General features: G+C 41.9%; 1 protein-coding gene across 1 annotated transcript in view; it reads left to right on the top strand.

Moving 5' to 3' along the window:
• The window catches only part of UNC5D (unc-5 netrin receptor D), a 300,179-nt gene that overhangs the window by 73,752 nt on the left and 198,803 nt on the right, over positions 1-27,624 (top strand). Inside the window, exon 5 of the mRNA XM_054998048.1 lies at positions 3,467-3,570. Within this exon, the coding sequence (XP_054854023.1) occupies positions 3,467-3,570 (104 nt within the window). The remainder of the gene's footprint in view (positions 1-3,466; positions 3,571-27,624) is intronic.

A 27,624-nucleotide genomic window follows, 5' to 3' on the forward strand; every position in this document is an offset into this window, starting at 1 on the left:
AACATGGGAGCAAGCCCATTGCTGGCAAAATGATGTCACTTCCTGGAAGTGACATCATCATGTCAACCGTGGGAGAGTGAAGTGCAAAGTGCTAGTGAAGGTTTTACCCTAAGGTAAGTGCCAGACCCTCCCACCACCACCAGGAGGGTATAGGGCCCTGGCAACCCTATATTGCACATACTTGCATGTCTTTTTTTAAATACAGAATTTCTTCCCTGCCGTTCCACTTGTAGTTTGAATGCATTTTGGTATGGCGAGTCCTGGCATTTTTCACAGGTTTTGTTGTCAATAGATTTCCCTTCATCTTGCCACAATCAATACACATTAAAAAGTAATGCTTGTCCTACTGAGCGGTAACTTTTACCACATCAAAGTAATGTGTGAACCGTGTTTTAAAAGAGAGGTTTAAGGGGAAAATTCTGTTTGGCCATGGTCATTGTATTCCTTCCACACAAGTCATCAGACATTAGAAATGAACTTGCCGCTGGATTATTCTCTCTGCATTTAGATCTCCCCCCCACCCCTTGGAATATTTTTTCTACCACTTCTTTTCCCCCAGATGTCTGCTGAACGGGGCCACTTTGCATTTAACAGTTGGATAAACTAATAACACCCGCCTTGTGATTTTTATAAATGTCTGTGATTTTTCATTGGCTGATTTGCTTGGAATGAGTAAATTATCTTTATTTCATTGCATTAACAGCCATAACAGTGAACGAGCTGATAATTCCTCAGCATTGCAGGGCTGCAAAGGCCTATTATTCCGAATTGAATTTTTATTGACTCTTTTTCTCTACTATGAATTTTTCCCCCTAACATGGAAGTGTGAAAAGGGAGCAAGAAATTTAATTGAAGAGTTTGGATCGATCTGGCGGTCTGAGTTCTCTAGCCACAAGGGCACCGGCTGCTGGAGCTCACCTGTATACCCTGACATCTACTTGCATCAAAAACTTTTTAATTAATGGACAGCCTAGGCAATGCAAAATTAACATGAAACAGACATGGATTTAATCAATCAGGAGAGGCATAGATAGTCACCCAACTCTATGCATTATTCAAACCTAAGCCCCATTTGTCCTGCTTTCTGTGCCCCTATTTCAGAGGTGGGTGACACATAGAGACAGGGCATTTTCTGTGGTGGCACCTCTTCTGGAATGCCTACCCCTTGAGGCTCACTTTGTGCCCACTTTACTGTCTTTTAGGTGTCAGGCCAAAAAACATCTTTTCACCCAGGCTTATACTAGCTTATCATAACGGCTTTTTCGATGGTATGCTTCTGTTTTATTGATAGGGTTTTTAAAAAAAATGCTTTGTGTCCAATGGGTGGGACTTGTTTTTTATTGTTTTGATTATAAGCCACCTCAAGTAGGAGTCTGAAGAGGTGGCATAGAAATATCCCAAATAAATAAATAAATTTGATTCATTAAAGTTTACTCTCAAGTAACCATACATAGGCTTGGACCACAACCAAAGGATATGATGCTGGACCCTCTTACTAGGGAGCAATTCCCATTGAATTTAATGAAGTGTCCTTCTGAGTAAGCATATCGAGAGTTAACACTACATCTCTTCCAAAATTTCTCTTCCAAAACTTTTCTTCCATATCTTCCAAAAATACTTCCTCCTCTGATGGAAGACTGGAGAAATCAAAGCATCCCCCCCAATAACTAAGAATTGCCTTTTGGTGAGTTGTTACCTACCTTATCTTACCACTCACTATATATTTAGTCTCCCTTTTCATGTACCAAATTTGAGCACACTTGCGAAATACAGTGTTCTCCTCTTCATACCACATGGCAATCACTTATATGAATAGTATTGTAGATAATGTTCCTGATTAGAGATGGGCCCGATCTGAATTACAATTTCAAACCCCCTCCCCCCCCCCCGATTTTGGCGTTTTCGCCATCGTGACTCAGCTAATTGGTTCTGTCCATGGCAACCGATCCAGCAGTCGGGAGTTTGCTTGTTCGGGACTTGATCGGATGGGTCAGTTTCTGTTTGGAATTGCAGACACTCTGGTGCTAGTCATTTATTCCCGGGGCAATGGAGTCAGGGAAATGAGCTGTGTTTGCCCTCCTTCTGTCACCCTTGAAACACGAATGAAAGCCCAGCTTTCCTTGATTAGTAGGCTTCCTTCCAACCACGGAGCAGCAACCCAGGGGAGGGAGGGGGAAGGGGGTGGGCACAAAGGAAAGGCAAAAGGCAGCATGGGAAGCTGGGAGGCCGCCTGCGCCGTTGGCCTTTCCCCAGGACAAGGGGCGTGTGGGCAAGCCAGACGCCCCTTGTCCTGGGGAAAGGCAAAAGGCAGCGCAGGAGGCTAGGAGGCCACCCGTGCCGTTCGCCTTTCCCCAGAGCAAGGGGCATGTGGGCAAGCCAGCCGCCCCTTGTCCTGGGGAAAGGCAAAAGGCAGCGCGGGAGGCTGGGAGGCCGCCTGCGCCGTTCGCCTTTCCCCAGGACAAGGGGCGTGCAGACAAGCCGGCCGCCCCTTGTCTTGTGGGACAGGTGAACGGTGCGGGTAGCCTCCGAGCCACTCCGAGCTCCGCAGCGCACCGGGACAGCCGGCTTGCTGTGTGGGCAGGGGCGACTCAGGAGCACGCACACGTGCAATAGCCTGACTACGGTTGCCCTGGGGGCTGGCCTCCCTGATTCCCGATTTCGGACCGGAAATGGGACTTGATCGGTAAGAATCAGGAACCTGTGTTCGGCAGCAGCCCAGATCCATGATCAGCTTAATCGGGATTTATTTTTGGATCGTGCCCATGTCTATTCCTGATAGACATACTTGCTGGACTTCTCATATATATGAAGAACAAGATTCAGGTCTAATTGGTCTCTAAGGTGCTACTGGACCCAAATCTTGCTCTTCTACTATAGACCAGCATGGCTACCCACCTGAAACTATCAGATGATGTATGAGCATAACATCTGAAAAGGGCTGTGCACTCCATATTAGCTATCCACTTAAGAATGTAAGAAAAGCCTCCTAGGTGTAGTGTAGTGGTTAAGAGCAGCAGGACTCTAATCTGGAGAGCCAGGTTTGATTCCCCACTCCTCTGCTTGAAGCCAGCTGGGTGACCTTGGGTCAATCACAGTTCTCTTAGAACTCTTCCAGCCCTATCCACCTCACAGAATGATTGTTGTGAGGATAATAACAACATGCTTTGTAAACCACTCTGAGTGGGCCTTAAGTTGTCCTGAAGGGCAGTATATAAATTGAATGTTATTGTTATTATTATTAATCCATTTAGTTCAGCACCCTGTTTCCCACACTGACCAGTCCAGTACCTCAGAAGGCCTATAGCAGGGTCACTAACACATCTGTTGAAGTTTGGTATTGCCTAAGAAACCTCATACTGCAATACATCCAAGTTGTGTAGGAGTGTTTTCTATATAGATTGCAATACATTAACAAGGCTATTCTCCTGGATGTTTGCAGTATTGAACTTCTGTGTGTCTTTTCCAGATTTACGGAAAAACTTTGAACAAGACCCCCAGGGAAAGGAGGTGCCTATTGAAGGGATGATAGTACTACACTGTCGGCCACCAGAGGGAGTACCAGCAGCTGAGGTGAGCAACGATTCCTCTCTCTCTCTCTCTCTCTCTCTCTCTCTCTCTCTCTCTCTCTCTCTCTCTCTCTCTCACACACACACACACACACACACACACACACACACGCACACACCTAATCTTCTTCATTTTGTCAAAATCATAGAAACATAGAACTGGAAGAGACCCTAAGGATCATTTAATCCAACCCCCTGCACAATATAGGAAATTCACAACTATCCCCCTACTCTCCAGTGCTTCCTGCTCTATGCCCAGAGGAAGGCAAAAAGAAACCCCAAAATGGCAATTGACATTACCCCGGGTGCATGAGAAACGTCCACGAGAGTCCTGCCCTGGCTCATCTCTTCTTGCCCTCCCTCTCTCAATCTGCCTAAGTTAATCAGGTTGTTGTAATAAGAATGTAAAAGCTACAAAAAGCAGAACAGTAATTTGCATTGCAAATGGATTTCTGCTTTCTCTGTCATAAGAGAAACAATCAGCCATTGACATAAACCGTGCAAGGGAGTCTGAAAGATTATTTAAGGCAAATGTGTGAAATGATTTTAATATTGCCTATGTTTTGAAATATACTTTGTATCTTTGTATTATACTCATTTAAGAAGTCAGATATGAAAATGAAAGTAAATACAAGGTTTGTCTACTCATAGAACAGGAGCTATAATCTCAGAACTCATATTACTTACAGGAGCAGGCCCTAGTTAAGTTTAGGATTGCTAGCCATAGCTGCCACTCTAGTGGGAGAATTTGGGGAGGTGGGTTTTAACCATTGAGTTCTGAATGAATCCTAGACATGATGCACTTCTCGTTTTGTGCCGCAAGTAATGCATGATACTGAAGAACTGCCCCTCCTTTTTTTGACCGCCAGCCATCCAGCAATGATGGGAAGTAGGAAAGAGTTCTTCCACTATAGGAAAGTCATCTCCAGTAGCATTTGTGCTAGCTTTTGGTTAGGTCCCACAAGCTAGAATTAGGCCTCATTGAACATCTGAGGAACAGATTTGACAGATGTTCCAAAACCATGTCTCTATCAGCCCCTGCAGCAAATTCAGTACAATACAGCAGCATTAGATAGTTGCCCCACACCCTTTGAGGGTTGCCTGTTTATGGGCCTTTTCAGTGGTCATCCCCCTTTAGATTGACCTCCCAGACAGATTTAGGGAGGCTTTGAATCTGTTGGAATTCCATCAGCAAAGTAAAACAACCTTTCAAAAAGGCCTTTAGAGTACCCTGTTACTGGAGGAAAGCTGCTACAGCATAGAGTTTAAGTGGTTGTGCTATGAATCAGTGTTTTGTTGATCCCAGTCCCACTACTACCTTGGGTAACCCACTCCTCTCAGCTCCAACATCCCTGCTGTATTGTGGAGATAATAACAACACTGACTTGGTTCCCTGCTCTGAGTGGGGCACTAATCTGTCTAAAAGAGTGGTATAGAAGTGCAGTTGTGGTTGTTAAAGTTTGTTGGGGCTTCTTGGTAAGGGTCTGTGGAATGACTGTTGCTTAGTGTGTGTTTTTACTGGTTGGCTTTAAGAGTTATCTTTGTTATAATTCCCCATGTTCCTCTAAAACTGCTGCACATGCATATGTGCAGCTAGCCTGCCCCAACTTGGAGATACTTAATTTACTAAGTAGGTTGTCTTAGGCCATCCAATAATTCTTCCTTCAGTATATGCTTTGGGTTTGCCAGGTGTCGTCTTACAGGAGAACTCCTACTCCCTACCTCCATTGGCCCAATAAGCAGCAAGAGGAAAATGGGAGTGGGGAGGGATTGCTGCTGATGTGAAGACCTGGAAGTGATGTCACTCCCCCTACCCACATGACTCTCTATGAACTGACCTAATGTATATGGTGCAGAGGGGAAGTAATGGGTGCTAGAGTAAAGGAAGTTCTCAGTTGACCTTCCCAGGTCATTGTGGCAAATGGTCAAGATGTGACATCAGCTGTCTAATTCTCCACTCTCCCTCAAATTTAGGATGCTTAAGTGTTTTGTTCATCTCCATGTAATGGAATTTGAGGCTCAACTGAAAATTCAGTCCAGTCCAGTTTCTTCCAAACATGGGGATCTTTCTGTAGCAGTCTTAATTCTTTATTATTTTATTATTTTTTTAAAAAAATTGTGCTTAATTCTTGTATTTATATTGTCCACCTTTGATGAACGGACAAAGCTGAGTGTATAAATATTTGTAATTAAATGAATACCACTATGTGAACATTACATGATTTGGTGTGTGCCCAGGCCTATGTTATCTATCTTCCATGCTGCTGAGGTATTGTATGAAACAAATGTTAGACAACTGATTTTGCTACAAATCTAAATGGCAGCAAAATTCCAATTATGTGGTTCTATTGTATTAACCTTAGAGAAGTGGGCTGCTGCTTCTAGTTGTGATAGTGGATAAATTGTACATTGTGTGGGAAAAAAATATTCCTTCACTAGCTCTTTGTAGGCATTCGTAATTCTGCATGTGCACACCTCTAGCCATCCAACATATGGATGAACATCTGCATCAATCCCTACAAAGTAGACCCGTCATTGGGATCTTCCTTCTTCAGCATTTTTGATCATAAGTACATCAACTGTGCTTGCACAGTCCTAAGCACATAGGATTTATTGCAGTTGTCAGAGTGTGCACAATCCCTGATCCCTTCTGCTTTGTGTGCACATGGTTTTGAATGCCTGTAATGAAGGTACAGTATGTGGCAAAATACATACTTGTTTGTGCTTTCTCATTTTTAAAGACTTCTTATGTAAAGTAAACCATGTGTAGCCCAGCCTTCTGTAGCAGTGTTAGTTTTCTGTGAGCTACATTCTTATTTTTTAATTTGTTTTGTATAATCTGAATATTCAAGCATACAATCCCCCACCTACTGCTTTTCCAGGAAGTTTTATCATGTGGGGATCTTTTTATCTAGACCAAACCTTTAATAGAGGAACACAGTGAACAGGTAGAAGAGAATGATGTAATACTCCTCTGTGCAATGAAAATGCAGTGGGAATGCAGATTCACTAATCAGCTATGCCCAGCAGTGCCACTGAGTAAAATTGCTTGTCTCTATTTGGCATTCTCTTTGATCATCTTTGGCCATACAGTTCTCAGTATTCTGGAGCTTTCTGCAAAGGGTTTGTTCAGTACTCCCCCTGAAGACAGATGGTTGCTGAGGATGGCCAGTTTGTTTTTCACAAACTCAGTAATAACATGTGCTAGAAGACTTCTGCCCTAAGCACCGATATATCTACTCACCTTCAGACTAGTAGATGGAGGAGTTGTACACCTCATCCCTAGGTTGTTGTTATTATTATTTATAGTCCGCCTTTCTCACTGAGATCCAAGGCAGATTACACAGTGCAAATGAAAATATAATACAATGAACTGCTAGGACATTCGCAGAACAAAGAAAAATAATGAACAATAGTTAGGACATTCCGTGAAAGAGATACAACAGGGTATGGTAGCAGAAAATTTGAAAATAAGCATAAAGTTGAGCATAGAAATGAAATTTTTCTGAAAGTTAACTAATTAAATGGCATGTTTAGCAATGTGGAAACTTCCTAGTAGGTGCATATCTGCATCAGCAGACAGTATCCAACAGTGTAGCATATAGTTCCTGTCCCTACCAATGTATCTCTGAATAATTCAGTTTTGCATAGTTTGCAGAAAGCCAAGAGAGTGGGAGCTTTCCTGACCTCCTCAGGCAGGCTATGACTTAAAGTGGGGGCTACCACAGTGAAAGCACATGTGTGGACAGCTGTTGATTCTGCAGGGTGGTGTCTACAGAAGGCCCTTACCAGATTGAGTGAAGGCTCTTACCAGATGAGTGAAGCTGCCGTGTTTGTGCATGAAACATCCTTAGAGCCAAGCCAGATGAGATCCTGGGAGTTCATGTATGGAGCTTGCATTGGTCTTTTTGGGGGCTCAGTTTGGATTTACAGTATTAAACTTACTTACTTACTTACTTACTTACTTACTTACTTACTTACTTACTATCCCTTCTTTTCTCCCCAAAGTGGGGGAAATGGCTTATATTGTTCTCTCCTCCATTTTATTCTCACAACAACCCTTTGAGGTAGTTTAGGCTGTGATCGACCCAAGTTGGAGGATTCATCCCAAAGCTGTTCTTCATAAATTGTTTCAACTGTCTTTGACTTAATTCAGATTCTTATTTCAATCATTACTCAATGCAATCTATCCCAGAATTCTTAAACTCAAAGCAAGTAAACCATCTTCTGATACCTTTGGTAATGTGCAGTTTGCAGCAATTAGTTCTCCCATCCAAACTATCTTATCACAGGTTCCTAGAGCAAAACCTCTGCCCGTGCATGTGTTTAGATTACATTGTCTGCACAAGCTGAGTCAACAATCTTGGATACTGCTTTTACGGTGTGTGATGGAGGAGTGGGGGCATTCAAAGGAATTTGAAGAAGGAACTCAGAGCCAAGCTACAAGTGACGCCTGACGTAGGTTGGACACTTGTCAGCTTCCCTCAAGTTTTGATGGGAAATGTAGGCATCCTGGTCTTGCGGCTGTAATGGAGAGCCAAGTTATAAAACCAGGACGCCTACATTTCCCATCAAAACTTGAGGGAAGCTAACAAGTATCCAACCTGTGTCAGGCATCACTTGTAGCTTGGCTCTCAGTTGCCCGATTTGAGTCCATCTTGAGAATAAGAGGGGCTCTTTTTAGAGATGGGTGGTGGTTTTACCTAACAACTTAACCCTGAAGCTTTGGGCCGTTCCTGCGGTGGCATATTTATTTTCCAGAATGCTAGAGGTACATCTCTGTAGCCGCTATTTAGATGCTTAGAGAGAGAACTGGTATAATCCAGAGATTGTTTCATATCTCACTTGAAATCACTATGGTATCTATTAATTGGGTGGACAGAAGAAGCAGGGGAAAAATAAACTTTAAGGAACAAGCAGCACATTCTGTTCATTAGTCAGAAAGCCTGCTGAGGCACTTGCCATTGGAAACTGATTTGTGGGATGAGTAATGAGGCAAATTGGGAGGAAAAAAGTAATGGAGAGAGTGCCAGTGAGCTAGAAATATGGTGTGTGTGTGGGAGGGGGGAAGCTGATTAATAATGAGGAAAGAAAGGAAATGTGAGTTTAAGCCTAGAAGACTGGAGGGTTTACGGGGCTTTTTTTTGCAAGGGGCTGAACGTGTATTGAAAGGGAAGTCATTGCTCAGCATGTGAATATCAATATTCATCCCACTTTCACCTCTGGTCAACAAGTGTTGGCAGGTTTTTATTGTTTCAAAAACCTGCACAACTTGTTTAATCGGAATCAACAGTGAAGCAAAAGAAATACACGTTCATTGTGGAAGAGGAAACCTGCCTCGAGCTTTATGCACCTTTTTCATTAGAAGTTCAGCTCCTAGTGTTCAGTGGTATAGCTAGGCAATTTTGAACTATGAACTATAATTCCCAGTATGCATTGGAAGGAAGAATGTAGAAGAATCATGATAAATGTTAGGCAGACTCATCCCTCTCTACCTACATCGTATATTTGGGGGGGGGGGGGGCTCTATTGAGCCATGTTGGCTGGAGCCCTAGGGTTTTACCCCTAAATCCAGCCCTGATGGTACTATTTCAGCTGTTAAGAAGCATTTTTGCCCACATTTCCTTTCCAAGAAAGGAAGATGTTGAGACTTGGAGGAGTGTAAATGGGAGCTTGGTGCTTCCTAGCCCATCGGGGAGGCAGAGAGGTGAACACTTAAATATGCACCACCTCCACCAGGCATATGCCATTTCAAGTTCCCTATCATTGAACCTGAAGTGAGATTAGCTGGTCATTTTGGAGCCATGCAGGAATTTTTTGTATCTTTCTTCAACTGATCAAAAGAACTCCTTCCCCCCCACCAGCTTTGTATTGTCTGTTTGGGAACCCCCAATTTAGGATTGGTAAGGCCTTAACTGGGTATGTACAATAATAGGTAAGGAAATCTGGCAAGTTCCGTGAGCCATCTAACAAGAGGAGGAGGTTCAGTTGAAAGAATTCAGATGGTAGGGCAGGAAAAGTATCATTGCAAGATACTGCTGATCAGAATAGACAACACCTACCAAGATGGACCCAGTATCTTCCTTGCTATCAGATAGTTTCAGGTGGATGACCATGTTTGTGTTTAGTAGTAGAGCAAGAGTCAGGTCCAATAGCACTTTAAAGACCAACTAGATTTCCAGGGTATGAGCTTTTGAGTCAGAATTTCCTTTGAACACTCAGACCCTGGAAATCTAGTTGGTCTTTAAAATGCTACTGGAGCCAAATCTTGCTCTTCCTTGCTATAAGGCAGCTTCATTCATGTCTTCATTAGACAGCACAGCTTTCAGCCCTATCTGCAACTTTCTCCTGGAATGGCAGCTTAATGGCTGGACAGTTGGCACATTTTGCATTTTAAAGTCTTAACAACTAACAAAAAGCTCCAGCATAGCAATTAAAGGAAATGCAAAGTAGTTTTGAGTGGAGCAACACATATGCTTGGCAGAATTTAAGTTTGCATGATATTGTGATATAGTGAAAGCTATGCATAGCAATCAAGGAAAGGGGAGTCGGTGGTAAAATAGATTTACTGGGTGTTTTTAATCATTCGACAAACATAAAGGGAGTAGATTTGGTTATTTATTGCAATTAGGTAACTGCCTTTTTTGTGAGACTCAAAATAGTGTAGACTGGGAGGTCTCCCATCAAGGCACAAACCAGATCTGGCTCTGTTCAATTTCAGTGATCACATGGTTACCAACCACCCCCTGGTTAGGAAGATAGAAAGTATAATTTGGGAATTAATAGGTAGACCTATGAACAGCGCTGTGATATCCTAAACTTTACACTTCAAGTGACTGTTTTACTTTTTTGACTTTTAAAAAAAAATTCCAGTCAAAAGAGTAAACAGTACAATTACAGACATATACTCCATGTCAAAACTAGAGGCCACCAATGCACACTGGCAGTGAGTTCCTCAAATACGTTTTTCTGTTGTTTGAAGAAATACTTTATCTTTTCTTTCAATGAAAGTATACTAGATATGATGGCTCAATGAGAACTCCATGTACAGGGGCAGTATACCACTGAATACCATGTATGTCTGTGTGGAGAGGGGAGAAGTGGAAAACGTTGAAAGAGGATGAAACAGGATGTCGAATTAGATGGAACACTGGCCTGATCCAGACTCTTAGTTTTTACTTATGGTATGGATTGCTGGACCTGCAGGACTTTTTTGTAACCCCCTTTCTCTGATCCACTGCTGCTTGTGCCAGTTTGTATATGTGTACATTAGAGGTGGGCATGGACCAAAAAATGGACCAAAATTTGACATGGACTGGCTCAGTTCAGCATTTGCAAACAGGTGAGTCATGGGACGCTCATTTTTCATGAATGCGACAACTTTAGGGTCAGTCTGTTGGTTTGTGAAACCAGACATCAGTGCACTGAGCAATCAGTTCCCTAGGCAACATAGGGGAGTCGCCTGCAGACCTTCTGCTGCCTTTGGAACACATCAATCTTAGCCCTGAAAACCTTGATGGGCAGCTCTGGCTGCCAACCAGAGAGTTCCCATTATTCTCTATGAGAGGAAGCAGTATATATACACCCAGCGCTGGGCCACAATTTTACTTTTCAGCTGTTTACCAAGGGAGTACCTGCTTGTTGCAGGAGTTTTTTTGGATTGTGAGAGGCAGGCTTGGGGCTTGTACTGCAGCAAGGCTCTGGGAGCAAGCTTATTGGGTTTCCTCGGCTGAGGGCTCACTCTTCTGTTCAATATATATATTTTATTTCAATTCTTATTTACTTGTGGGGGGGGGGGTCTAGCCTAGGGCTCTGCCCCAACCCAGACTCAGGGCTGTAGTAAGGCTCTGAGTGCAAGCTTATTGGGCCCTTGATGGCTCACTCTTCTGTTTCATTTTTTAATTTCAATTCTTATTTGATTGTGGGGTGGCGGGCTAGTCTAGGGCTCTGCCCCAACCCAGTTTTAGGGTTGCAGTCAATACCTGGGACCAAGCTTACTGGGCTCCTTGAGGGCTCACTCTTCTATTTCGTTTCCCCCCTTTCAATTCTTATTTGATTGTGGTATATTGGGCTAGCCTAGGGCTCTGACAATTGCTGCAAGCCAATGCAAGTCAATTGGCATTTGAGACTCCTATTCAATCTACAGGAAGTTTCCTGGTGGCGGCCACTTTGGGGGTCTGTAACTCAGTCCCCTGAAATGCAATCTTGGCCAAACTTGGAGGGTGGTTGGAGGAGAGCCTGCTGAAGACTCACTGTGAGTTTGGCATCTCTGAGTGTGAAGGGAGCAGTCATAGGGCCCCTGGAAATGATGGACCACAGACCAACAAACCAGTCCACAAACAGGGGCGGGTCTGTGAAAAGTCCATACTCCGTGAAACACGACGGACCTTGGACCAATGGTCCGCGATTTTCTCCTGGTCCATGTCCATGTCTAGTGTACATGTGTTTGTGCATTGAGGGTAAGACTTCATGCAGCTAATCAGTAGGCCCTTAGTAGACTCTTAGTTTATACCTATGGTATGGATTGTAACCCCCTTTCTCTGATCCACTGCTGCTTGTGCCAGTTTGTAGATGTGTACATAGATACATGTTTTTGTGCATTGAAGGTAACACTTCATGCAGCTGATCAGTAGGTCCTAAGTCATAAGACTTTCTGCCCCAATAAATGTGTTAAGCGCTAAGGTGCCATGGGGACTTAATTATTGTTACCTGTCTGGAATCTTTGGAAGGGACCACTTTACTGGCAAAACTAAGTAAATAAACCAGCGAAACCCTCAAAAATTCAAAATCCTGCTTGTATCCAACTACTCCAGCTCACCGTGGCATAAAGATTCTCTTCCACTCATAGAGAGCTCCTTCAGCTGTATTAAAGTGCAGCAGAGCAAACAAAGTGGTTGGGATAAATTTAAGACTCATAAGCAGAAGGATAGCTGGTGCTATCCTACAAAAGCCTGGGCAAAAATTTTCCCGAGAGCTCATGCAGTGCTTGAATAGGACATGTAATAACATTCTTCCACTTCTGCCAAGTGGTTGTACAACCCACGGCCACGTGTGGAAGAACATTTTTGGGTATAATTTTTTTTCATTGAACAATACTCTAGTTTGAGTCTTCCAGGAACAGAAGACCCCTTCTGCATTCAAAAAGCCAGACACAAGTTGTTATGTATAAAATCTCATCTAAAATAATAAATATACCACTGTTAAAACCCAGCTTCAGGGTGTTTTTTTCCTGTACTAAAATAGAAATTAATATAACAGTTCCTGAAAATGTTTAGGGCTAGGCTATGGCAAGTCCACAAAAGTAGACACTTGAGCAATCAACAAGTATTTCTCTGTATTGGGGCTGCCAGGTCCTCCGGAAGGGGGTGGGGATCCCCTGCTCTCACCCTTTGCCTTCACTCACCTAATGAAGGGAAAAGGCGGGGGAATAGGCCTTGTGGATGCTCTCCCAGGAGTGATGTCATTGCGCCACCACACGAGTGCTCCTGCACTTCACACCAGGCTGATTTGGGCCAGTTTGGGGCCCAGATTGGCAAAACACACACATGATCCTGGGCCTACATGATGATGGTACTTCCCGGAAAGAAAAAAGTGAGTGCCAGATCCCCCACTCCAGCAGGGAGGGTAAGGGGACCTGGCAACCTACTCTGTATATGCTGTTGTCATTGTGTGGACTTTGTTAATGGTAGATGCAGCCAAGGTTGATCCCTCATTTAAACTTAAGTCATTTTATCAAGGTGATAGGTGGTAATAAAATAACTGAGGTATTATTTGAGTGAGAATTGATTTCTTGAGGAAATAGCCCACCTTTTCCTGTGCATTAGCATGTGCTAATTTTGTAATGCATCTAAACCATTCCAGGGGTTAACCCTTCTGGCTGCTGAGAACCTCTTGACTACTTTTTCCTCAATTCATTATTTTGAACTATAGTACTTTACATTTACCAGCTAAATGAAAAATCTATCTTTCATAAAAGTTAGGAATGATGTCCAATAAAAAAGCGACATTTTAACAGCTTTCCACAGATTAAAATGGTGGAGTTCTCAATAAACCCTGATTTACTGATGTTGGTAGTAAAATGGTTATTGCTGCTAATAAAGTCTGTAAATCCTAACAGGTCATATTTGCTTTGGACAATAAAACTTCTCATAAAGGCTCAGTGTATAAGGCTAATTCTCTTCACATCAAGGTAAGCAGACTATTCAGAGCAATAATTCATAACCTTTGCTGACTTGGTCTACATTTAAATAAATGGCAGTGTGTTCCTACAGCAGTAGAATTCCTAGCTCTACGTTCTTTTGTTCTGGCAGGTGTGATAATAGATGTGCAAAATGGCAGATTCACGCAACATTGGGCTGGGTTCCTTTGGAAGGAGAAAGTTATTCCGGAGCAGTCAGGCATAATCAACAGCACTACTTCTTCTCTCTTTGTGCCTGCAGAAAACCTGTGATACCATGCAAATGGTTGTTCGTGATAAAGGTTAAGCTGATTAGAATAGAGCACTTATCTTTTGATAGAAATAATGATTTTACATGTAGCATGAATTTTTATCTATGCGTTTTTTTTATCAGCCATCCTTTGACAACATGCTGTGCATTCCTTTTCTTATCAACTGTTGCCAACGGTCTTTCTGTTTAACTGAGAAAGTAAATATACCAGAGGAAAAAAAAGATTGACTCGACCCTTTTTAAAGTAAAACCGAAGTAAACAACACTGGCTTTGGGAGAACATGGATGTTTTCAGGAACACCGCAGAATGGTGTATTCATAGGAAGCGTTCAAAGGCATGGTGAGATGTGCTTCTTGGTTCCTTTGACTCATAAAAGTCCCATATGGTATAGATCTCTGCCACATTTGACCCTTCATGACCAAAACAGTGGAAGGGTACCAGAGCTGTCAAATAAAGAGTGATGCTGGCGCTGGGATTTTTTTCTTCTTACTAATAATATAAGGAACTTCTCCTGAGTTTTCTTAGTGCTAAAGAGTATAAAAAAATGTATGAAGTGCACACTACAGTAGACACTCACCATTCATAGGAAATGTGTTCCTGGAATCACTGTGAGCAGCAAAATCCACAAATACTGGGAGACAGGAGTCTGCTCCTTCCTGTAGCATACAACCAAACTTGCTGCAAGAGTAATACTTATAATGATGGCACAGTGGGAGCAGAAACAGATTGGAGACTGCATCACACAACTGGACCTGAATCACAGATAAGTCAAATCATGGATCTGTAAATGGTGAGGGTCTAATGTTTTTTTGTTTCATGCTGGAAAAAAAATGCTATTTTTGAAAAAAAAACTTGATAGTCCGGCAATTTAATTCAGTGATCTTGGTTTTTAATTAAAGGCAACACCAACTTAAAGGTTGCAGGCCTCTCTTTGCAAAGGTGTCTTAATCAAACATAGCTAATGAGCACAGCTACTACACTGTGGATTAAGGCGCCTTTGCATTAAGGATTATTGTGAAATATATTTGCTTGGATATCACAATCAGAAGTGTGTCTTCCCTTCTCCTTGACTCCTCCTTTCCCCCCTTCAGTGTTGAAGACTGTAGATACCCAGGTTGGAGTGGGGGGATTATATGAGTGCATATTTCCACAAATCAGAGATAATTGGAAAAACACACACCCAGTACTTTGGTTAGTTTTTGGTGTCTACCAAAAACCAAAGGTAGACAGCAGGCGTGGGGGGGGGGAGTTTTAGGTCCCCTGAGTAAGCATCTTTGGATAAGTGCATCCAATTATTTGTTAAAAAGTTCTAGTGTGATCGCAGTGATTCTTTTAATAATATAATATAATATAATATAATATAATATAATATAATATAATATAATATAATATAATATAATATAATATAATATAATATAATATAATATAATATAATATAATATATTCACACTAGAGAACCTTAAAAACACTCTTGGCATGGACAGTCATGCATCTCCTTGCCACCTATTGATAGCTGTCCTTCCTTCCTAGCCAGTTTGGTAGAAAGGACACGTGGACTGGTCCTACCCATACAGTCGGGTATTTTAAATGTTATTGCAGTGGCATTTGGTGATGTTTCAAATGCTGTTTTCTGAAAGGCCACTTGGAACACAGTTAAATAATGGAAACACTAAAAACTTGGGAGAAAAAGAAGCAGTAGGTTAGATCTAACCACCCAATTCTCCTTCCTACTGCCCCGTCTCACATGGCTTTTGATGACGTGAGTCCCATAATCCCTCAGCACAACCTTTTGCATGGTTAAATAAGACTCCCTTCCTGTCTTTTTCACTAGTAGAAAAGGTGGTTGGATCCAACCCAGTGTCACCAGATAAATAGGGGAGCAGCAATACCAAACATTTCTTGAATTTTTATAATAAATTAATGGTATGAGGGTTAATATGTTGGGTTGGATCCAAAAGTTGGGTTCCATAATAGTGGAACCTTCCTTTCGTAGAAGACAGACATTCCACCAGGGGAAGGGCTCCTTGAGCAGAAGTCTCCCCTATCACATAAGTCAAGGTCTGACATAAACAAGGGAACTGCATGATATCAAGCAGAAAACCTGATAGGTTTCAGTCCACTATCTGCACCTGTATTAATTCTGTCTTTGCAGTAGTCAGTATAGCTGACAGAGTTTTTGAGGCTGGTTTGTTTGTATGCATACAAATAGCGTGTTTAAAAGCATGTTTATCATTTTATTCATGTTCCAAATATTTTTTTTTTTACTATTAATCTGCTCAAAACATTTCTCAAGCAGTTCAGAGTACTGTAACTGGTCAACAAACTGTTTTTTTTTAATGTTAGTGTCTGAAGCAGGATCAAAACAGAGTTAAAGAGAAATATTCATGAACGTCAATCACGACTGAACCAATTTTGGTGAATCAGCTCCCAACTTCTCTGCTGAAATTCCATTTCAAAATAATCGTACAGAAACAAAATACTGCTGTACTGGCAGGAGATCTCAGGGAGGATCTGCAATGGGTGATTCTCCCCCCACACACACACCTTTTTGCCATGCATGCAAAATTATTCTTTAAGAAAGCCTTACCTGAATTATTCTTGAGAAATTTGTGAACCTCTAACTATAAAACAAAATATTTAGTGTTTAAACATGTGAGTAGGTGTGGATAATTCAGATCCAGAGGAAGTTTAGATCAGAGTATGTGAATAAAATACATTTCAAGAAAGAAAAAATATATTTCAAAATTCCTTTTTCTGCCCTATGGGATTGTGGTCCAACTTTGCATTAATTTGCAGGTATCTCAGAGTCAGTTTTCCAAACTTGATCCTCATACTATGATTCAGATACTCAGTTTCCATTGTCTCTAAGCATATCTCATTGTTGTAGCTCCTGGCACTTTTCCAAGTTTAATTATTGAGTTATGGCATCCAAATTCAGACTGGAACCACCACACAAGGAGCGGGGATTTAGTCTTCCTTATGCCATTTCCTCACCTTTAAATGGCCCCATGGAATTGCTGTTTGCCTCTTTGAGGTAAGCCCAAAAGTTGGATAGAAATATGTTAATTAATAAAATAATAATTATGATTAATTATGTTTTTACACTAATGGACAACAACTTGCTGAAGAAATTAATACAGCATGAAGGATGATGCAGAGATCAGTAATGTGCAGTTATGCATGTGTTTCAGTGTTGCTTCTGGATGTGAGAACTGGGGCTCAACAAATGCCTCTGTATTTTCATCCATGTAAGGTTGGAGTGGGTGATTTCCTACAAAGTAATTCCTGTTGGCATTGGTGCAACTAACTCCTAAGTAAATATCTGTAGGATTGTGCTCTGTTTCTGATAAGTGATGGAAAACATAGTAAAATACTAAACCCACAGGATAACCAATATAGCATATTCGTGTATTTTCATTACATTTAACTTCTGTGTGCTTTGGGGCTAGGAAATAGTCTGTAAGTACTCTGGCTATGAGAGCTGTAATGTTCTTTCCGCCCAGTTTGTTCTGTTTGGTGATTTGTAAAGGATGCACCTCTTCCAGGATTTGCTGCTGCCGGAACACTTCATCCTTACGATTCCACGCAGTATTAATTTGATGGAGGGCGAGTTAGATGAACCAGTTCTTAAGGCTTTAGCGCTGTGTTTGCCAGGATCAAATTAATTTGCAGATAAAAGAGGCAAACCTGACACTGTCGATGCATCATGCGCGTACACAGTGTCGTTTTAGCAAATAGCCTTTAAGCTGAATCACGTATTAGTAAAAGCAAACAATCAGGGAGGCTTGCAAATAAAGAGCTGCAGTCCTGTAATTCTGCCTGAATGTTGCACAGGCATGAATCAAGGGACTGGGATTCCTGCTGAGGCAGCACAGACTGTAACATTGCTCTGGTTTTTTCAGCAGCAGGTTTCAGTTCTCTGATTGTTTGTTTGTTTGGGGGTGGGAGGGAGGGCGAGATGTTACTGGTTGAGGGCATCCTGTCTTACGCTGGGGGAGGATTGAGGAAGTTCCTGGCAGATTAAATTGGTTCATTTGAGTACGGGGGGGGGGGGGGGAATCAATGAAAAAGATCTCTGCAGCACATTGGGCCAAAGAGGCCATATCCACACACCGTTTCAAAATACAGCCTTGACGCCTATACTAAATTTCCATAAAACGGAAGCCAGGGCAATTTTTGCCACTGCCCCCTCTCACCTGTGATTCCCTCCTCATGCTTTTTATGGGGCCCCTCCCCCCACCCCGGGAGATCATTTTGGGTTGCAGTGGGAGGGTGAGACAAGGATGCCTGTTCCACTGATGGAAAGGTCTTCCATTGATGGAGATTTGCTGTAGGATTCAAGCCAGGAAATCTTGCAGTTATTCATTTCTGTCTATAGTATTAACTGGAATATGCTTGTCCTTTGTAAAAGTTAGGGACATTAATGTGGACCCTATCTTTCCATACATGTTTCTGTACCTCCTGTCTACCCCGGAAAGATTGTTCCCTGGGTCATCATGGGACTCATACAGAAGCTGGAGTGAGGAAGGACATGGGGGTGAAATTTTTCATCATTCCCCTTCCACAAGCACACCTCTGCTGAGGAAAGAGGTGACGTTTCAACCTCTTGTCTTTCCTCACTTCAACCCACAACCTGCATCGCTATTCATCAGCACAGATCCTGTGGCTGCAGGAATTATCTTTCTGGGCTGGCCTCAGAAGGAGCTGCAGGAACAAAGACGTATGCAAGAAAATTCCATGTGTGGGTGACTGTAACTATCCATGCCATTGGCTTCATCTAAAATTATTCTCAAACTTTGTTAACTATGTGCACGTAACAGATTGTAAACTGAGTTGCATTACCTAGTGGTTGGAAGTATGCTTTCTCCCCCTAAATCAAATTTCATCATCTGGTGGTTAAAAATGCATCTTCCACCAATTCTAGGATTCTTCTTCTGCATATCTAAGGCTGATTCCGCACATGTTGGATAATGCACTTTCAATGCACTTTATCAATCGTTTGAGGTGGATTTTTTGTTCCGCACACAAAAAAATCCGTTCCAAATGATCTATAAAGAGGATTGGAAGTGCATTATACAACATGTGCAGAATCACTCAATATCTAATTAGGGTTTTTATGGGAAGGCGTAGGATTTCTTGTTCCATTTTTTTAAAGATATAGCATTGTCTTTTTCTTCTTTCAAAAGAGGAATTCTCTTTGGTTTCTCATTAATTTATCTTTAAGTGTTTTTTTAAACTATGTGATAGTGTATAGTTCCTTAACTGTGGATTTCTGCATGTTGTTGTGCCATTAAAATATGATACAAAGGGTAAAAACAGTTTGATACAGCATGGATATGTTCAGGCATGCACTGGCTTGTGTTTAATTGTTTCTTTAATGACTCATTTTGTCCTTAATTTTTCAACTATGCTTGTACTATACAGATAAATTACTTATTGGAGACTTGAATTGAATCTTCCTCTATATGAAAAAGGAATTGATTCAAAACTGCCTCAAATTCCTAAAAAGAGAAATAGAAACTGATTGCTGGGTTTCAGGAAGAAATTTGGCAAAGGGAATTAAGAGAATTCTTCTTAACAACCCTACATTCAATAGACATGTTTGTTCCTTGGGATGGGCAAACACAGCTGCCTTTGGGGGGTTTTCGTCTCCATCTGAGATTATTGAATTGACAGCCAAAAGAGCAAAAACAGAGTGCCTCATCTGGGCTTCAGTTTCCACCATGGGACTTGTGCTCAGTCACAAATATTCAGCTAAAAAAGTGTGGTTGATTGCTTCCCTTCTCCCAAAGTTGGTGAAAGTTGCTTGCAGCAAGGTGATAGTTTGAATAATCTACCATGAACACTGTATGAGTACTCGGCATACCTCCACTTACTCCACTTGAGAGGGGTTTGGTGGTGTTTGGAAAGTCATTTTTGCTTGTTCATGCCACAAACCATTTTATTGACATGCTCACCTCAAGCAAGTTAGACAAAATTGCCTCTCCCAGCTTTACAGCCTTGCTCAACTTTTCTTCACCTTTTCTAAGCCACCAGGTGACATTCGTTCTCTTCCCCTTCTGAGGTAAAATAGCACAGAGAAGCACAGTCTTTATGACTCTTAATAGCCACAAAAGAAGTCAAAATAAATCTTGTGAGGGTTGGGGAGCATTTTGTCTTCCACCCTTTACCCATTTTGCCCTTTTTTGTGGGTAACAATGCAGGGCGGCTGCCTACCACTTTTAATTCCACTCTTCCTCCAAGAAGTTCAGGACCGCATCTCTATTTTAATTTTTTACAAAAAAACAGTTAGGAAAGTTAGTCTGAGAACTGGGCCAAGGTGAGTCTTATGACAGAGTGGAAATTCAAGACACTCTGCCCCACACCCGCACTGTGCTAAACATAGCATGCTGGTGGTATATTTCTGGCAACTTATTTAAATTGCCCCCAAACTTTAGTCACCATCCTTTGGGCTGTTGGGGAGAAATCAGAAGCAGAAACTGCTTGTGAAGTTCAGCTGCTGAAGCAGAGAAGTAGGATGCTGCCTCTGGTGGTGACTGAATGTGGCTGAAAATTTCAGGAGACCTGTGACAGAAGTGAAGGCCCTTACCTAGTGGGCAAGCTCCACTCCTTTGGATGTTAATTAAGCTCTGAAATCACAGTCAATTTACCTAGCAAAGACAGAACAGGGAGTTGGACCACATCCCAGATAACACAAAGATGCTGTCCAGCGTCACTAGTAATGCTGCCAAATTTTAAACTACACACAAAACAGAATTTAAAAGTGCTTCTTTCATTTTTTTCTCTTTTTAAAATTGAAATAAAGCATTTAAAATATAACATTAGGAGGGAGCTGCAATGACTTTAAAGCATTTTATAGTCTGACGGAATCTTAATTTACATTAGAGACACAGTTAAATAATGCAGAGCAAAGGAAGTTAGACCTTGGCCTTGCCTTCTGAAGAAACTCTCTCTCTCTCTCATACACACACACACACCCCTGGCTGACTCCTTTCTGGGCTTCTCCCTCTTTTTTTCCAAAAGGGAGGGGAGAAGAGGGTGGAGGGAGGGGTGAGGCAAGGAGGGAGACATGAGTGGCCAATCTGTGCAGGGGCTCTCCGGGTCTGCCCGGCTTCTGTGAATGACAGTTGAGCTAAGTGACAACAGTGTCCCTTGCTTCAGTTTGGTTTGAGTGTCATTCTCTTTTTTGACATGATTGTATGGTCTGATGATGGCCCCCTTGATTCACTTTGGTTCTGGGGGATCCTATCCATTCCCTTGATTCACTTTGGTTCTGTTGGGCTTCCTCTTGCATTTGAGAGTGTTCATTTGGCCACTGACAGCCATACCCATGTGTGTTTCTGCCTGAGAGCCTGCTTGGAAATGTTTTCTCCATAAAGAACAATTGAGAGTAGCTAGGGGCACCTTCTTCAGGGGCCTGTAGAGTTGGCCTCCAGTGTCCAATTTCTCTGAAACTTGTGTGGCCTTTAGAGGACAGTCTGGAATAGGTTCCCTTAAAAATTGGTAGAGTTTTCTTGAAAATGCCCCACAGTACCCCGGATATCCCCCAGATAGTTTTCCCGATAGGGAATGGCTGAATAAATCCAAGATTCTCAGATCTGTCTTAACCAGATTGGAGAACCTTTCCTGGATGTAAGGAATCCTGGATTTTTCAATGATCCCTAAAACTTGGATACAGATTTTCTGGATTTTCTGTGTATTTGTTTGTTTTTGGTGTACACCCCTACTGAGCACCTGTAATGGTTTCTGCAACAAACCTGGATTAACCATGAAGTTATATAGGTAAAGAGTAGGGTCACAGACACAGTGGCTTCAGCACCACATTGCAGTTATCTCTCCTCTATCTGGTATGGTACTCATCTTACTCCCTTGCTATAACAACAACAACATTTGATCTATAAACCTCCCTTCAGGACAACTTAACACCCTCTCAGAGCAGTTTACAAAATATGTTATTATTATCCTACTTCCCACACTTCCTTGCCAGCTTTCTCTCAGTTCTCCTGTCTGTATTAAACTGCCCTCAGTCAGGGCTGAATCTTGAAACTGTCAATACTTGACTACCCTAAGCTAAGGCTGAAATCACGCCCCCCCCTCTCCTCAGCGTCCAGTTCAGAAGTCTCTCTCTGTTCAGCTCATGCTATCCAATCAGATTCCTTGGAGTAGCCTGTCACTCAAGGCTCTGGGTTTCTGTCAAGAATTAACCCTTCACATCCTTCAGTTGTTTGTACAGCACTTCTAAGCTTTTAAAAAGTGCAATCTCTCACAGTAGTCTTGATCCAACCCATTGTAAGCTCAGTAGTACAGTGTTTTAGCTCTAACTCTAACCCATAGCATCTCCAGTTAAAATAGGTAGGTAGTAGTGGGAAAAACCTTTCTCTGCTTGAGACTTTTTAGAACAGCTGCCATTCAGAGCAGACAATGCTGAGCTATATTGTATAAAGCAGTTTCATAGAGGAAGGAAATATGTTGAACATTCCAGTTGCTCATACAGTGGAGATTGATTTGTTTCTCTTTCTCTTCGTTCCACCCCCTTCTTGAAATGCACTGGAAAATATGGAATTGATAGCCTTGAAGCCCCATGTGGACATAAGAGGCAGTGTGATGTAATAGTTAGAGAATGAGACTGGGACCAGAAAGACCCAGGTTCTAATCCCTGCTCAGCCATGAAGTTTGGTGGGCGGGCTTGGGCCAGTTACTCTTTTGCCTAGCCTATCTCATGGGGTTGTTGTGAGGGTTAAAAAAGGTGATGAGGAAAAATATGTATACTCAGTACATTGAAGGAAGGATGGAATAAAAATGGACTAGATAGAGGATAACAACCAGTAGATGAAAATCGAGGCTCAATTTTGTGGGTCCTGCTGCATTAAAACCTTTGTAGGAACGAGAAGATTTTTGGTAAGGTTTCTAAAATAACACTTGCATCTCTCAGTTAGACAGTGGAGTGCTCAAAAATGGGTTTGGCTCATTTGCAAATTTTTTTGCAAGTTGTGGCCAGCACAGCCGAATATTTGACAAAGTACCTGTGTTCAGCTGGATGTGCACATGCAGTGTCAGATAGCTTCCCTGCAGCTTCCACCTCCTCTTCTGCAGTTCACCATAGTCGTTGCACAAAACATTAACATTTCACACTTAGTAACTGACAGATGCAGGGGGGGCTCCCTGATTCCCCAAGGGCTTCTTGATGGTATGTCTTAATGAGACTTAATGAGACAGCAAAATCTCTGGATAGGGGACCATTTGAGCATGCCCGATTTTTGACTATCTGTGTTTTTACACACACCACTTTACATCCACCAATTATTGTTAACACTTGTTCAACTAAGCAAAAAAACCAACAACTCGGGGTTGTGTGGCTTATGTTCTGTCTGTATTCTTGCTCTAACCCACCGACAGCAGCCTATGTTTTTTGTTTTTAATTGAAATTGTGCATCTTGGGCATACAGGGGCAAAGACAGGGTGAAAAGCAAATCAAGAAGTAGATCACTTTAATGACCTATTAATGTCCTTGGAGCTTGCAGGCTTTTGTGATCAAGGAAGTTCTGTGTGCTAACTGTGCCCATGCCAAAGCTCCAGTATGCAAGTTGCAGAGGTGGCTTATTTACCAAATCTGGCCTGCCCATGACCCTGCGGCATAACATCTGGAAGAAGTTGTGTAGAAGAGTCTGTATTTCTTTCTTGTGTTGTTTATTTGTTTTTTGTCTATTTATTTATTTATCCAACATATACTGCCTCTCTACCATGTCTGGTGCTTGAGGCAGTGATGAAAACCAATAAACATATCTGAACATTAAAACTGGTAATACAATATTAACATGGAATGCAGACATTCATACTCAATAACATAGTAAAATACAAACACTAAACGCCATAGTAGAATGAAAACATTAAAACCCATACATCTAAAAGAACATCTAAAAGGACAGCACCACCCCTAAATCCTTCTTATACACATTGTCGGTTGCTTATCCAGCAGGATATAGAGCTATCAGCATACTGGTGGCACCCAACTCCAAAACCCCTGACAATCTTTACTAAAGCGTGCATATAAATATTGAATAACTTTGGGGAAAGAATTTATCCCTGAGGGACTCCACAAAGAGTTCCCACCAGGCCAACTTCTCCTCCTCGATTGCAACCCTAAAGAAGCATCCTTGGAGGAACCAGGAGAACCAAGCCAAAGCAGCTCCCCTCACTCCAGTGAGGCCAAGCGGTTAACCAAAACGGCGTGATCAAGACTGTCAAGCAGTGCCGACAGATCTAACAAGCTGCTGCTGCTTGACATGGTGTTCAGTTCACAGTACAAGAAAAGCCATTGCAGTGATCTCTAAGGGGGTTACTCACCTGGAAACAGAAAGTTTGATTATGATGAGTTGGATCCAGCCAGCTTTTAGCTCTGTCTTGCCCCCATCCTTCTCCTTACTACAGTCAACATCCCACGTAGCTTTTTAAAATATAGTTCTTGTGATCCCCATCATAACCTTTTGGGGTGATCAAAGGGGATTTGCTCCTTCCTTTTTCATCTACGAAAAATCAGGTTGTATCCAACCCAGTATGTCTGAGTATCTATTGTATTTGTGCCTGGGTTGTGAATAGCAATAATTTTAATTAGTTAAACCCCATAAGGCATACGAATAACTCTGTCCATACAGGTGGTAAATCTCCAGAAACAATTCCTATTGCTGACTTTTTTATTACTGCCTGCTTTTTTTGTTGCTTCCTTTCCCAAACGTAACTTACATCTCCACTCCTGTGGAGGTATACATTTTCTTCCTTCAACTAAAGGTACATAATGTAGCTCTGTCTAAAATAAAACATCCTCTTTTATTTCTTTACAATCTACCATGTAGTTATCTTCTGTATTTCACTGAAACCACATCTGTTGTATAGTTCAATAATCACGAGTAATAAAGACCCTATGCTGTTCCACTGCGTAAGTCTTTCCATTCAGATGGTTTTGGATATTTTCTAAAGTAAAACCTATTTTTGTTTCATCTCTCGTGTGTTCCTTCAAGCAAATGCCCTGACATAGCCTCTCTTTGTTGATGTCCTTTGCTTTAGTTTCTTTAGATGTAACTTCTCCTACATTGTTCAGATGCGTCTTTAAGGGCCGCTTATCACCAAATCACTGTTGTTTCCTTTGTTGTCGCACTCAAAATTGGAATCTCTTTTGTACTCCTTTGTGTGCTGAAAATAAACATTGCTATTGCTTTCACCCTCCCTTCCTCGATGTCTTCTATTACTGTATAATGGCATACAGTACTTTGGTGCTTAGATTTAGCACATCCTGGTTTTTGCAGTCCTACAGTGGCAATAGATGGAGTGCAAAGTTTTATAAGACTCCTGTGCAGTCCAAGGAATGACCCCTTTGATTTAGTTTCCCAAAGGAAATGCTTTCAATCCCAACATCTTCTGATGGGAAACTTTGTGGTTGACCGGAGTGAACTGTTTCAGTTGAGTGTGGAGAAAACAAACTGGCCAGAACTTATGTGAATCACAATGCAAAACTAGATCAAGATGGGTAGCCATGTTAGTCTCTCTGTAGCAAGACTAACAAAATTAGTGGTAGGGTATGAGCTTTGTAAGCTCAACTCATGAAGCTCATACCCTACCACTAATTTTGTTAGTCTTATAGGTGCTACAGGACTCTTGCTCTTTTCTAATGCAAAACTAAATAGAGTTACATCCCAGTAAGACCATTTAATGAAGTTTGGAGTGTGTAACTGCTTAGGATTGCACTGTTGATAGAAGAAATTTCACTGCATATGGAAACTGAAGGTTCTCAGTCTGTAAAGAAGGCCTTCAGGAGGCAGACACATCTAGAGATAGAGGCAGAAGAAACCACAATGATAGTGGTGATAGGGATGGAGGAATCTGACATGGACAGCGGAATAGATTCTCAAATTGAAGTTATGTTGCAGCAAAAAAAAAAAAAAGACAACTGTGACACTGTAATAGCTAAGTAATGTGTTGTTGCAAGCCCTCTTATTTAAAAAAAAATATTGATTAGTTCCAGAGGCCACATTACCAGGTTTGGTTTCCAATGGATTCGAGCATCCTAGATACCCATGGTGACTTTGTAACAGTTGATTTATGTACAAATACATGATAGCATGGGAGACACTCCAGCAGATCTCATAGCCCCCCAAAAGAAGCTCTGTACTCCGAAGTGTTTTTCTTTCAGATCCCCCCCCCCTTGGTCCCAAATTCAGAGTTCTCATTCTTCACACACACGGACATGCACACGGACACACACACTTGCCTTCCTCCTAAAATCAGGGAGAAGTCACCTACAAGAACGCATGGGTATTGGATAAGCTTGCCAGCCCCCCACCCAGGGTGGGATAAACCATGCTTCTCTGGCTGGTGTCTTGGGGGAGGGAGGCACAGTGGGGGAGATGTACACATGCTCCCACTGCGCTGGAAAATGACATCGTTTTCCAGTGTAATGGAGAAGCTGTGGCTCATGCTGAGGCCCAGTTCATAATGAATTAGGCTTTGGTCTGACCCATGGCTTCTCCATCATGTGCACATGGGAGATGACTGACCCCCTCCCCCTGATGCCCCCGTTGACCGCTAGGGGAGCTGGCAACCATAGTATTGAAAAGAGCTATCAGATCATCTCCTAAGAATTAGCTCACATAGAGGGAACATTGAACAGCCCCTTTTTACAGTGGCATTATGATTAGAAGTTTCGTCATAAGATACATGAAATGTTGGTACAGACGTGTTCACAAACACACACAGACACACAGAGTGAGAGTGTTTTAGATGCCTGAAAATCTATTTGTCTTATATTTCTGTTTGTCTTATTTTTCATGAACCACTTCACCGGCACAGAAAGGAGAGACATTGTAAGAAAGCGGAGAGAAGTAAAAAGTGTTCTGAAAGAGCGTTTAGTTTTCACATGGAAGAACGCTTACTGAAGGCCCCACCCTCCTAAGAATAATGTTCATATACATGTTTCCAGTGCAGTGTGAAGGGCAGTTACGATGTCAGCAGTGCTAGCTCCTGTCATCTCCTTTGACCTCTGCCCTCTTTGCAGTATTCGAAGTTCCAAAGCAACCAGCAGTCATGCTAGCCTGTGCTGCAGAGTGCAAAAACAGCTGAAACACATTTGAACCTTCCAGGGAGCTTAAAAAAGCCTGAGGCAGCTGCCAAAAATAGGTGACAAACCTAAAGGAAGCAAAGGATAAGGGAGAGAAAGTTGAGGCAAAGCCATCTGAGTTGGGGGCTATAATTCATCGAGTGAGCTAGCTAGCATCCTAGTTTATGGTTACATTTGAATATACATTTCATGGTCATCTTGTTTCCATGGCCACCAGGAAGGGCTACATCTGAATAAACTGTAGCAAGGTAAAAGATACAAGAGACTGAGGTTAGGATGCAAATGAAACCAAAAAGAATAGGCAATTTCTCATCCCTGCTGCTCTGGCTGCCAAATTTTGCTTCTCTCATAAACCTGAGTCTCTTTTTTCATGTCATTTTCTGAGTCTCATGTTAATTTTTCCGCAAATAGTATATACATTTTCAAAAATTCTCTGTACATCAATAAATATTCATAATATGATTATTATACAAATAAATGAAGTACATTGTACACAATGAT

Source organism: Eublepharis macularius, chromosome 14 (genome assembly GCF_028583425.1).
Source record: "Eublepharis macularius isolate TG4126 chromosome 14, MPM_Emac_v1.0, whole genome shotgun sequence".
Taxonomy (NCBI): domain Eukaryota; kingdom Metazoa; phylum Chordata; class Lepidosauria; order Squamata; family Eublepharidae; genus Eublepharis; species Eublepharis macularius.